The sequence below is a fragment of the Alosa sapidissima genome, chromosome 8 (assembly GCF_018492685.1).
Source record: "Alosa sapidissima isolate fAloSap1 chromosome 8, fAloSap1.pri, whole genome shotgun sequence".
Classification (NCBI taxonomy): domain Eukaryota; kingdom Metazoa; phylum Chordata; class Actinopteri; order Clupeiformes; family Clupeidae; genus Alosa; species Alosa sapidissima.
The window spans coordinates 1,822,803-1,837,353 of record NC_055964.1 but is presented as its reverse complement, the minus strand read 5'-3'; the positions used below and the strand labels follow the sequence as shown (position 1 = coordinate 1,837,353).

Below are 14,551 nucleotides of genomic sequence, written 5' to 3'. Positions count from 1 at the left end.
CGTTTTCAAAACTGTGCAACTCACCGAGTGGTTAGTGGTGTTTGTTTTTTATTCTATCTTTTTTTACATTTTGCCCATTTTTACACATTTTCATCCCAGCTTCCATGCACCTCTATAGGCATGATTTTTATGCATTTTGGTCATTTTTGGACACTTTTCTGGGCAGCCTTTTCATCCATTTTGGGGCTTTTGGGCCTGTTTCTGGCCCTGATAGAGACACAGAGAGGAGGTTTTTTTCAACATTGGGAGCCTTTTTATACATTTTGGCCATTTTTCCCCCCAGCTTGGAGGCACTTTCCTGGGCAAGAATTTTAAACACTTTGGCCAGTTTTGGCTTCTCCCACACACAACCCAACCCACCCACCCACCCACCCACCCACCCACACCCACACACACACACACACACACACACACACACACACACACTCACACACACACACACACACACACACATAGGCCCCTGTTGCTCACACAGGCTCCAGCTGCTCAGAGAGGCCCCAACTTGGGCCTAGATGCTTAGAGAGACACAGAGAGCTGTGCTAGACCCACTGCAGACCCCCCCCACACACACACACACACACACATAGGCCCCTGTTGCTCACACAGGCTCCAGCTGCCCAGAGAGGCCCCAGAGAGGCCCCAACTTGGGCCCAACTTGGACCCACTGCAGCACCCCCCCACACACACAGCCACCCCCCCACACACACACAGGCTCCAGCTGCTCACATAGGCCCCAGCTTAGGCTGAGGCCTTGCGAGAGGCCTACTAGCTACTGCTGACCTCTGACTTGACCCCTGATGCTAGGAGAGACACAGAGAGCTGTGCTAGACCCACTGCAGCACCCACAGCCACACACACACACACACACACACACACACGCGCGCACACACACACACACAGTGGGAGAGAGAGAGGGGCCTGTTGCTCACACAGGCTCCAGCTGCTCACAGAGGCCCCAACTTGGGCCTAGATGCTTGGAGAGACGCAGAGACCCACTGCAGCACCCCTACACACACACACACACACCCACAGGCCCCAGCTGCTCACATAGGCTCCAACTTAGGCTGAGGCCTTGTGAGAGGCCTACTAGCTACTGCTGACCTCTGGTTTGACCCCTGATGCTAGGAGAGGCACAGAGAAGCCTAGGAGAGAGTGCATGTTCTCACACAGGCTGCAGCTGCTCACAGAGGCTCCAAAGACTCCTCTCTGTGCCCTGAACGTAACCCCATGCAGACACACACACGCGCACAGCACCACTTTGCAGGTGCGCTCTCTCTCTCTCAACAGGACTTGTCACCGCTGAAGGCAAATTATGCTAGGTGCTTCTACATCAACTGCTAACAGACAGAAAATGAAAACGTTTAGCGATCAGGAATTTGTTCTCCATTTGAAGAATGTAATCGATTGCGGACGTGCACAGACAAGGAGTGCATTGTAGGCCTAGGCTTAGGTTACTTTCACTTTCTAGAGTGCGCATTTATTACGTGAAAGATGCTTCATACCAAAACAGCGATCAAACATTATCAAATTTATCATGACGTATCGTCACAAACACTTACTCCAATTAGAAAACCAAAATCAAAAGATTGATAACACTTGGTTAGATTTTATTTCTTTGCAGTGCATCTGTAGATCTTTAGATCGCAGCATCATGTGCTGCTTTTTGAGACCTTTTAGCCAACTTCACATTGCCAGACAGGTTCTATTTAAGTGATGTTTAGATTCAACAGGGTTGGCAGTAATCATGCCTAGGTCTAGTGAAGTTGAATCCAATTGTAAATTAAATTAGGTTAATTTGTTAATTTAGTTACTAAGGGGACAATTACATTTCACATAGGGCCAGGTAGGGTTGGATAGCTTTTTCCTTCAATGAATTAAATAATTGTTTAAAAACTGCATTTCGTGTTCACTCAAGCTATTAAAAATTTGTATGATTATCTGAAACATTTTAGTGTGACAAATATGCAAAAATAGAAGAAATCGGGAAGGGGGCAAATTCTTTTTCACAGCACTGTATATCACCGACCCTGTTTACTTATAAATACACCCTTGGTCACTGTGCTGATGCATTTTAACATATTATGCTTAGTGATTTCACAGGATGTTAAGTGTAAAAGTGTCCATACAGTACCCATAAAATATCACAGACATGCATAACGCAGTATAGACTAATTGTAGACTGAATAAATGGCAAATTGATTGTACTGTAAAAGAAGTCATGCAAGTTAAACATTTGTTTTATATCAACATCATTCAGATGTTTAGTCAGAGTCCTAAGATGAAATAATGAGCAGCATGTTCCCTTTTTAACAGTAGGGGGAGAAGTCGCACACAGATCGCCCTTCTCCCACGCTCCCTGCATCGACAGCTGGTACCAGAGTCAACAGCAGCAAATGGAACCACGCGCGAGCCACTTGCAGTAACGCAAAACAAGCCCATGTCCAATGAGGACTTTGCCCAGATGCTACGCAAGAAGTGAAGAAGTCTTTCAAGAATTGTTTGTGTGTAAACTTTAAGTTTTTTTTTTTTTGTCTGGATAAGGTTATTTTTTAACAGATATGTACATGCAGGTTAATTGTGAAATGTAAATGCACATTCTCCATGCCTACCACCTATGTATTAGCCTGACTTGTCTAAACTGAAACACTTGCAGATCTAAAATCACTCTATTTTTAAATTTTTTGAATTTCAGTTATTTGTCTTAAGATTGTGTGAATAGCTTAACTCCAGATTGTTGGTACAGAATAGGGAATACCACCCTGGAATACTAGAGAAAACATTGTACCTTTCTCAGTAACATCATTTCCAAATTGGTGAAGGGCCCATTTAAAACCAGCTCTATCATTTACGCAGGTCGAACCAACAGTGTTAGGTGGAGCTCATAAGGTGCATCTTTGCGATGTGCTTAACTGGGAGTTTCTATGAATGCACTGTGATTCTAGTCAGGGAAGTTATATTTGGATTGTAAATCAAAACATACCAGCAAAGCATAGTTCAAAAACCTGAAAATTCAGAGCTAATTAAAAAAAAAAAAAATTACTTTTGAATGTACGTTTCATTTACATTGCCATTAATGTATAATTGGTTCAATTATATCAGAATTGTTTTGTTTTGTTTTTTCATAAAAATATGGATTTATGACAACCATGCAGTTTGGTTAATTTTGTTTTATTTACAGAAGACTGTTAAGAACACTTATAATAATAATAATAATAATAATAATAATAAGCTTTATTTGTATAGCACCTTTCATACACAGAATGCAGCTCAAAGTGCTTTACATTTGGAGCATGTAACACAATAATGATAATGTCAGTCAGTCATTATCAATCACGTTTCTTCATTGCTGTGGCCGTTTATGATCCAATCAGCAACATATCAGAAATAATATTATACTACTATAAATATATAAAGACTTTGCTAACAAATGCTTAGGCCCCGTTGATGTGGACTCTAAGCAGCCAGCTTTAGCATGTTCTTAGCATATGTCGTAAATCTCGTAATTATGTGACTATACACAGACGTTTAAGAATGGCAGCCTTAACCCTTTACCCCACAAGCACGCCATATGGCAACTGTGGCAAAGAAAAACTCCCATATTCTAGGAAGAAACCTTGAGCAGAACCTGACTTAATAGGGGGAGCCCATCTGCTTCTGGCTGGCTGCGCTCTCCAATGGCAGCAGATGTAGAATAATCTGAAAAAGTAGTCTACAAGATAAGCAATGTTCAATGGCTGCAATGCGTCTGCAATGTTCCAGGAGCATAGGCTTACATAGGCTATTTTTAGGCGGTCCCTGTTTGATCACAGGTCCAAGAAAACGCCTTAGAGTGGATATAACGTCAATTGCATTCTAGTTATATTTCATGTACTTTATTTCATGTTGAGTTTTGCTTCCCAGCATGCATTGCGATTCATTTACGTATTTTTGGCTATTATTACAGTGCATGAAAATGCACTGTACTGTTCTTCCTAGGCTTCTTATTACAGTGCATGAAAATGCACTGTACTGTTCTTCCTAGGCTTCTTCTTATTCTTCTTCTAACGCATTTAATGCAGCTTCAACCGTTTAACGTAGAAACTTCATTCGAACTATGTTACGTAGGTCTTACTTAGGACATGGGTGCTATGTATTTTTCAGCTTTGTAACTTTTATACTTTTTAAACTATTAATTAAAAACTGTTCAAAATTTCCCCATAGACTTAACATGGGCTGATGACCTCACAATAGAGCCGTTAAGCAATTAGAATCCTATGGCAGGTGTTCAGGCCACCTGGACTAACTGCCAGTCTCAGGCTTTAAGCATACAAACTGGCCCTATTAAGACTACACATCCTGTTCAACTGCTTCCTCTGCCAAAAACTGTTTCAAAATAAAAGTCCTCACTATAATATTTTACTGTTAAACAATTTAACCCTTTAAACTACTGAACTTTTTAACTGTTCAGCCATTGTAACTGTTACTTGTCATCAACTATGACTCCTACCCACTGTAGCTAGTTAGCTAAGTTAGCTAAGTCACATGGTTAGCATGTTAGCATACCAGTTAGCATTTTTAGCAAAACTGCTAAAAATGATTAGCTAAGTCACATGGTTAGCATAGTTAGCATGCTAGTTAGCATTTTTAGCAAAACTGCTTAAAATGATTAGCTAAGTTAGCTAAGTCACATGGTTAACATTGTTAGCATGTTAGTTAGCATAGTTAGCATAACTGCTAAAAATGATTAACTAAGTTAGCTAAGTCACACGGTTAGCATACTTAGCATTTTAACATTGTTAGCATGCTAGTTAGCATAGTAACTTGGTTAGCATTATTATCTTTGTTAATATAGTTAGCATAACTGCTAGCAAACATTAGAGCCATTCCAAGTGTCAGTTATCGTCAATTATCTACCTAAATAATTTAACCATTTAAATTATCCACCTATTTAACCGTTCAATCATTCCAACTCTATTAAACCTCATCTACCTAGCAACCAATATAGTTTGTTTTTACTCTGTATGATATTTTACATAATATTTTTTGCATTTTCATGCACTGTATTTCCTTAAGGAAATGCTTTTCTAGTTCTTATTCTTCTTCTTCTTCTAACGCACTTAATGCAGCTTCAACTGTTTAACGTAGAAACTTCATTCAAACTATGTTACGTAGGTCTTACTTAGGACATGGGTGCTATGTATTTTTCAGCTTTGTAACTTTTATACTTTTTAAACTATTAATTAAAAACTAATCAAAATTTCCCCATTGACTTAACATTATGATTATGACATCACAATACGGCCGTTAAGCAATTAGAATCCTATGGCAGGTGTTCAGGCCACCTGGACCAACTGCCAGTCTCAGGCTTTAAGCATACAAACTGGCCCTATTAAGACTACACATCCTGTTCAACTGCTTCCTCTGCCAAAAACTGTTTCAAAATAAAAGTCCTCACTATAATATTTTACTGTTAAACAATTTAACCCTTTAAGGCGAGACACTACAGGTGAATAGGGTAAAATTTTAAAATAATAGACATCACCATGAAACTTCCTCAGTTGATTACTTACACAAGTATGAACAAAAAATGTATTAGAAGTTTTTGAAATTCGAATGTCTAATTATGCAAATTAGGCATTATCTCATTAAATATGCGCAAATTTGCATATATTTTCGGTAGATAGATCTGAACATATGATAAAGCCAGGTACAAAATTATTTTTTCATTTTGTTTGCATACAAGATAAAAATAAAATTACAGAGGGATTTCAGGATATCTGCTTTCATTACCTAGGAAATCAGAATATACATTACATTTACATTACATTACATTACATTTGGCTGACGCTTTTTAACCAAAGCGACTAACAACATGGTAAACAGTAAGTTTTAGAACAATTCTCACAATTTTAGGACAGTTTAAAAAAACATTAGAGTACAGTAAGAATAAGTGCGTCGGTGAGTGCTGTTTTTAACAGTTACTTGTCAGTTTAAAACGGCTGGTGAGTGCTAGGATCAGTAAGACTTGTTGTAAGTGTTGCTATGAGAGTAGATGTTCTCTAAAGAGCTGGGTCTTCAGGAGTTTTTTGAAAGTGGAAAAGGATGTCCCTGCCCTTGTAGGAACTGGCAGTGTGTTCCACCAACGAGGAACAACAGATGAGAAAAGTTTGGATTGGCTTGAGCGTACCGGTGGTAGAGCTAGACGTCGTTCGTCAGAGGAGCGCAGCGGTCTGGAGGTAGTGTAAGTCTGTATGAGGGCATTCAAGTAGGTGGGAGCAGAACCGGAGACTACTTTGTAGGCAAGTGTTAGAGACTTGAATTTGATTGACTGTCCATAGCCTTAAAAAATCGATTTTTGCCATATATTTTTGATTAAAATGTCACATAAATCAGGCCAGGAATGATTTATTAACAAATCCCTCTGTAAATATCTTCAGAACACTGCTAAGTGTATATCTGGAAAGTTTGGTGTACATAGGTGCTACATAGGCTGAGATGTTTCTACTGGAAAATGAGAAAAACTCAATTTGAGAAATCAGCCTTGGAACACAGCCAAGAGATTCCGTTTTCAGCCTAGACTCGCCTTTGAACTTTCGCGATTGGTTGCGGTTACAAAGGAAGTGTCCGTATTTGGATAGCACAACGTCATGCAGGAAAAACAGAGCTTTCGAACGGTACTACACATGTTATGTTTTGTAGCACTGTCGCGGTAGAGCATGAAACGTTAGAAGACTAACTTTTGGTGAATTTAGGAGAAATATACAGGCGCGAGTAGACAAAATGTAATGAAATAAACACCTAAATGTGTAAATCAGGCTTTGTTGTTGTAGTAGTGTGAAAGAAAACATGCTAAGGTAGCAAATTAGCCCAAAATCTCGAAATTGACCAGTGCATGAAAAAACGATGTTTTCACCTGCCAACATGGTAAACAGTAAGTTAATGTCTCGCCTTAAACTACTGAACTTTTTAACTGTTCAGCCATTGTAACTGTTACTTGTCATCAACTATGACTCCTACCCACTGTAGCTAGTTAGTTAAGTTAGCTAAGTAACAGACATACAAGACATACAACACAGACATACAAGTTAGCATTGTTAGCATGTTAGTTAGCATTTTTAGCAAAACTGCTAAAAGTAACTTGGTTAACATTATTATCTTTGATAACATAGTTAGCATAACTGCTAGCAAACATTAGAGCCATTCCAACTGTCAGTTATCGTCAATTATCTACCTAAATAATTTAACCATTTAAATTATCCACCTATTTAACCGTTCAATCATTCCAACTATATTAAACCTCATCTACCTAGCAACCAATATAGTTTGTTTTTACTCTGTATGATATTTTACATCATATTTTTTGCATTTTCATGCACTGTATTTCCTTCAGGAGGGTCATTCTACGAAACCGGTGCCTTTTGCGTCCGGTCCATTTCATGAGCTCTCAACAATGTAAAAATGTGTCAAAATGTATTTCAAAGGATCAAACCTGTTAATTTAAGTGTTATGAATTACATAATGCATATTTCAATGTCATTGTAAATATAAATCCTACACTTTTTAGTCATCTTTACCAAGGACATGGCCAATTTCCCCATGTCCGGAAAGTCACATATGGAATTCGCACCTAATCTATTAATTAGAACATTTCATTTTTTAACCAAATTTTCATTAATGTCATGATTAAAAATATGCTCTTGATACTATACTATATGGTTTTTTTAAATAAAAGTATGATTTCCCATACAAAAATCATAATTTATGCCCGTCCCGTAGTTTTACATACCACCCCATAACGCTTACATGTTCTGGCTATTACAAAGACACTGTTTCTTTAAGTGACATCACAGACAGCAGATGACATCACTCAAACCCTTGCAGGAGCCAAGGTCTCAAGCAGGCAAGTTCCCACACAATTTGATATGATTTATTTGCTCTTTTTGGTAGTTAGATAGGGTCCGTTAAGCTTAACCTTACCACCCTATAACGTATAATAGATAGGGAAACTGTTAAATTAGGGTTTTTTTTTTCAACTGTAATGTAAAGTGAAGGAAATTTTAAACTGAATGGTATATTTGCTTAGCCTGGGTGTTCCCATGCTGCCTTGCGCGCGATTTGATTCACGCTGCTAAGGCAGCCTGGAGACCATGGAGCAAATTTTCGCCTGAGATAGGGAACCAATCACAGAACAGGTGGGAAAGCAAGACAATGATGAGCTATGCACAGACGCATTTGATAGACATCCGTGGCACCCAATAAACGGATCTGGGCATTGTTTTCAAATACGAGAAAATGAATGTTTGGTTCCCAGACCACGTCTCATTGAGAAGTGGTGGCGCTAGCCAGGCTAATATTTGCTATCTTAGCTAGTCAATTACAGTGCTAGCTGCAGTCATTCTGAGGTGAAATTTACCACCCCCCGTAACATACCACCCCATAACACTTTGTATCGTTATGGGGTGGTAAGGGGAATGTAGAGTGGTTGTCATTGCCATTTAGATTACACAATTCATAAAAATTATATTTATATATAGTTTTACATACTGTGATGACTGTTCTTTCTGCAGTGAGCCCTTAGGAATGAGTCCATAGCAACCAGCTAATCTGTTGAATGCTGGTTCATTATGCATTGGTCACTGTTAATATTTTATGACTATATTGTATGCCAATGTTAGCCTACTGGAGACTATTGTGGTGAGAAATAATTATTAACTAGTTGTGATGGACTTGTTGGGAAGGGCTAACTACAAGCAGAACGGAAGTTTCTGCGGTCATCACAGCAAATGAATGCATTTCAAAATGTGAGAGTACTTAGCTTTTTTGTGTATCTAGTGACAACTCAGTCATGAACTCTCTCTCTCTCTCTCTCTCAACTTGGCACACACACCTAGTCAGTGTAAATAATTATGATAATTTTCATAATTTGCATCATGGCTCCAATGAGTAATGCTGAACGACAGTGACTATTCTGTGCTCGCCGCAATGCTGATCCAGAGAGGAGGCAGCAGTATCTAGAGATGGAGTGGCAAAGATGGAGACGAGATGTCGAAAGAGGGAAGAAGTTGTTAAGTTGGAGGAAGTTAGAAGTGGAAGGAACAGAATGAGGCCCCGTCCATTTACTAGGAAAGTGCGGTGTAAGTTTAAATGTTACTAACGAAGGTATTATAGCAATATTATAAATATGGCGACGGAATAGCCTAGAACTTGGGTAGGCCTAGCGTTCAGTAGCCTATGCACTTGCGGTGATAGCCAAAACTAATGTGAATCGCGGACTATCCTACAACCAAAGAAAGTAAAGCAGATTATTTGTACCTGCGTTAGCCAAATAAAGGACGGGACTGCACCCTTCACAAACCGTAAAAATGAAGTTTATTAGTTTTACAGTTGACTACAGTTGACAGTTCACTATCAGTCCACACAAACAATTCTGGTTTCCTTGCACTAGCCATTTTCGTCGTAGCCTATTCTGTCTGTTTGTATAGCCTACAGCACACAAGCTTTGGTCAATTTCTGTAACAGAAACAGTGCCACCTCTAGGCCTGGGATATGAAGTAACGTGTTGAGTCGTGTTGAGATGGATCCGTTTGGACGCAAATATTCTTGATACGGTTCCAGGGAAGACGGAGGAAAAAAAGATCGGTTTGGTACGTGTGGACTAGCCCTGAAAGGAGAAAGCAGGCAAAGGATAGCCTGGAAAATCCACACCCTGATAATCTAAAAAGATTAAGGGTCTGGCCACGAACAATCATGTAATGGCCCAACTCGAGGGGTGGCACCAAGCATGCATTTGAAAATCTCACTTCACACAATTGGATAACACCAGACTAATGTTTACTCTGAATGATTCCCGGACTTCGACGCAATTGGATAACACTACGATCAATGTTTCCAACGTTGCAGCGCTGTCGTCATCAGTTTAGCGCGCCTCTGGCCCGCCTATGTCAGATACGATTTGATTGGTTCCACGGGATGCAAGGGGAAAAAGTAACGTGCATCATTGCTCATTGCCAGAGTGTCTCGCAGAGACAATTCCATTGTGCTCTTGCGAGAACTCTGGATTTCCAGGGTAGGCGAAGGCTAGAATGAAGGCTTTTGACACCCCTCCTGAGAGTACTTTATCTTTTTCAATGTACCCAATTTTATGATCATATTTCAAAAATGAATGTACTCAATCTTCTGAAATCTATCCATGTTGAATGTACCCAGTATTTCATGACATAAATTTGCATTTTAAACTTCATATCAATAAATATGTTTATATATACTTTGGATCTTGCCTTATTACGACATTAACAGTCCACACATATGTCCAGAACTAATCAAATTATTGTTAAATTATGGAAACAAACAAAATTAACCACCCCGTAACAGGATTTACCACCCTGTAACATGACTTACCACCCCATAACATATGTTTTTTTTTTTTTTTAAATACTAGAGAGTGAGTGAAATAGCCCATAAATAAATGTTTGATCATAGGCCCACTTCATCACACTATTTACACATGTACCTTTAATTTGACAATAGGGAGTAAAATAGCCAATATTGTTCAAAACACCAACCAATGGGCATGCGGAATTCACAGTTTGAAGATTAGAATCTAAATTCTGCAAATCTCCAATTAAAAAACAAACCTATAACTTTTAATATCAAATTAAGGAAATTTTTATGACAGGAAAACATGAAATGTTCTGAATTCAATTTATGCATTATGTCTAAATGGAGCGCATCTTGTCCATTACGGGGTGGTAAAAAAAAGACACCTGGGCTACAATAAAAAGGAAAATATTAATAGGGATTTATGCCTGAGGTGGGAAAATGTTTTTTTTATGCAGGTCATATATGTCTTATATCATGTGGATGTCTTAAAATATGGCTTGTCCTACATGATTTAAAAAAAAAAAAAAAAAATCGCGGAAATATAAACGCCGCGCACATAACGTCGCGGTGGCCATTACAGACAAAGTCTCGGGGACGTCTTTTAAACCTCCCGAACAGAGGTCCGCGGGACATCAAGGGAACCCTACACAATGTTGAGGAGGTGACGTTCGCCAGGGGATGTTGCCATGACTTTATTTTGTTTACTGGGTTTCCCCGCTGCCCCTAGCGTATCCAGGCGGAAAACCAACCTTGTAACATTGAGACTACCGTCCCGGAAAGAGAAGTGAGAAACAAGAAACTCGTTTTAAATCGTGTTTCTTACCTTGTAACATCCACATTGTTCTGCCGAACTTATGCTAACCGTTTTGCTAGCTTGTAAACAAATCCATGTGCTTTATCGTTACCTTTTTCCACAGTTTAAAATAGCATAATGCACAATTTCTCCAGCAGAGGGGGACATATAGCTAATCCTGCCCTTTCCCTTTAAAAATAGGCATATCCTTTACGCCTAGCGATGGGACATTCGACACTGAGGCACCGAAGCTTGTATCACTCCCGTGAAGCAAATTGTTTCGACACAGTGTGTTGGAGCTTGTATCAAATTGGCATAAGCACATGACTGGTGACGTCCAAAGCTTCAAACGTCACCGAAGGGTTTTGCTGGATTAGAAAGTTTGCTGCTGCCCTGATACCCAACAGGAGCAACACTGCTGTATTCTCTGTAGCCTACTGCTCTAATTTAACAAAACCTGTGTTACGTTACTCAGCAATCATTGTTGCTAAAGAACTTCAAAGAAGTCAAATTTCAAATGTTTTCTGTTGTTGCATAAGCCTAATAAAAATCCATCGTATAGTGCGGGGATTGAACCCACATCGCCAGATTTATCGTCCTTATCATTACCTCTACTGTATTGTAGCCCTACTGCAAGAAAGGATGTGCATGAACCATTTTTTTTTAACAACGGCCTATTTAGTTCTAAAACAGACTACCCAATGCCTCTTGGTTATGAGTAGGCTATTGAATAAGGTTTAGGCTATTAAGGTAGGCTATTGAATACAGGTAGGTAGGCTATTGAATACAGTTTATTGAATAAGGCCTAAACTGTATTTATTTAAAGTCAATTGATATTGCCACATAGGGCTGCATTTAAGTATAGTATATAAGTATATATACTCTTTTGATCCCGTGAGGGAAATTTGGTCTCTGCATTTAACCCAATCCGTGAATTAGTGAAACACAGCACACAGTGAGGTGAGGCACACACTAATCCCGGCGCAGTGAGCTGCCTGCAACCACAGCGGCGCTTGGGGAGCAGTGAGGGGTTAGGTGCCTTGCTCAAGGGCACTTCAGCCATGGCCCACTGGTCGGGGCTCGAACCGGCAACCCTCCGGTTACAAGTCCAGAGTGCTAACCAGTGGGCCACGGCTGCCCCAATTTCTTGCTGCAGTTTGTTAAAACAAATTGAACTCACGTAAATTCAAACGCTAAACACACTAGGCTATATTAAAACATCATACCCTAGTTCTAATTAATTTATTTAATTTTCAGTCGTCTCATGCCATATGCATGTGTCCATGCATTCTGTCTCTCATGTTCATGTTGTAAGCTTTGTTCGGCTGTGTCGAATTCATAGCCGCTGTCATTTCTGCTGACCACCAGATGTCACTGTGTTGTCTTCGATGCTTCGGATCATTTTGAGATACAATCAGGAAGAAGCTTCAAAAGCTTCACAAGGCTTCGTTCGCCCATCACTATTTACGCCTATTTGCTTGCCTATTTCAATGATAATCATATTAACGAACATATTTTAGGCGAACATATTTTAACAGCCCATTTCAAATATATTTGATTTAATATACTTCAATATTATCTGACACACTTGTGTAGGCTATCTTGTCATAGCCAGAATAAGCATTAACTCATTGAGTGCCAAAAACGTAATATTACGTTTTCTTAGGAACAGAAGCATGTAGAAATGAGCGGTTTGTACCCACTGAGAGCTTAAAGTCTCACCTTTCAAACAAGCCATAGTATGTGTCCAGCTATAACAGAATACGCTGTGGCTCTACAAAAATCGTCAACAATGATCAAGATTGCTGGCACTCTGGGCCAAAGCTTCCGAAAACAGCGCGGCATTCAATGAGTTAAGTGGCTACGGGTTGAAAAGCAGTCACTTCAAATCCATTGCCAGCTGATTCTTCTGCTTTGCATTGAAAGAAGTCTGGTTATAACTTCACCATACAGACAATGTAACCTAAAAACAATGGCTATATTATGGGTAGACCTATATTTAGGTTACATATAGCCTAGGCTAGCCTGGCCATTTGCCATCCCCTTGGTACGCTTCGCTTCTACAAGAGTCTGGGATCTCGGCTATAGAGCTGCACAGTCCCGCCCACAGCCGATGCCGGAAGTAAAAATTCAATGCAATTTCTCCATTGACAATTGCGGTATAAGCCATAAAAACTTAACTGCCCGTGGTAGACTTAAAACCAGCTACGGCTGTACTAAGCGATTGTATATGCTCATATAGACGCCAAGAGTTAATGGGGCATTAACCTTGTTTTGAGATAAATGCCTTTTATTCGCGATCTCTTGTATAAGTACTTCATTACCCACAATCCTGAACAATCCCACAGTGATGCCTCTGATTGGTGGAAAGGCCGTTATGGTCATAGCAGAGCCCGTCCCTTTATTAGACATTCTCTGGTCATAGTTTGAAACTCTCTCAGCGAAAATTATTGACAAAGATGGCGGAGTATTTTACTGCCTATGGCGAAAATCTTAATATTATTAAAAACTTTCTTGACGAATATTGGTACTTGTATCAGCAAGGATTGTGGTTTATACATCACACGAACTTAGTCAGGGCCAATACACTATCAAATAGACCACTGTAAATGTTAGTTCAAACACTCAAACTTTTCAGGTAGCCGACAGGCTAACCTTTAGCATTTCCGAGATTGTATGAAGAAGAAGAAGAAGAATGCCTTTATTGTCATTGCACATAGTGACAACGAAATTCAATTGCAATTCCCCTAGTGGTGAGACATAACAAGACACATGAAACATGGAACATGAACTACACCTAAGACAAAAGACAGCAAGACAATATATGCACATGTCATTACATAATGCAGCTAACATTAGCCTACATGCTGCAACACAGGTATGAAATATATTATGTTTTAGTCAGTGTCCAAAGAGGTGAAAGCCACTTTAAATCGGGTCACATTATTGACTGTTGTGTGTCCGACAGTCAGCTTGTGGGTTTTGTAAGGGCCAGCATGAGGGACAAGACCTACAAAGTTGTGTTGAGTTAAGCAGGGAGGTTGGTAACGTTAATGCTGCTAGTTAACATTAGCTAGGCTACTGTAGCCTTCATACTGTATGATTCATATCAATCATTAACCTAGGAATACTTCTTCGTGCATTTAATTAACATTTTGTGTAATAATTTACGGCAAATTAATAAACTGAATACGGTGGTCCAAGAGCAGACCATGCACCGGTCCATGCATCAGCCCGACTGAGCGGTGATGACAGCATAGGATGACAGTCAGGTACGCACACCATGTTGCTAACGTTAACGTTAACCGCTTTCACATACACACGATATAAAATACACGATGATAAATATAAAATTCAATATCAAAACACTATTATTTACACGATTACTCCTGAAATAAC

At 39.5% G+C, this 14,551-nt stretch overlaps 1 protein-coding gene across 1 annotated transcript in view; it reads left to right on the top strand.

Annotated features, from left to right (window-relative positions):
• Positions 1-3,144, top strand: part of sart3 (spliceosome associated factor 3, U4/U6 recycling protein) — a 135,972-nt gene extending 132,828 nt beyond the window's left edge. The window contains exon 19 of the mRNA XM_042101385.1: positions 2,314-3,144. Coding sequence (XP_041957319.1) covers positions 2,314-2,479 — 166 coding nt within the window. The 3' untranslated portion in view covers positions 2,480-3,144. The remainder of the gene's footprint in view (positions 1-2,313) is intronic.
• The last annotated feature ends 11,407 nt before the right edge of the window (positions 3,145-14,551 follow it).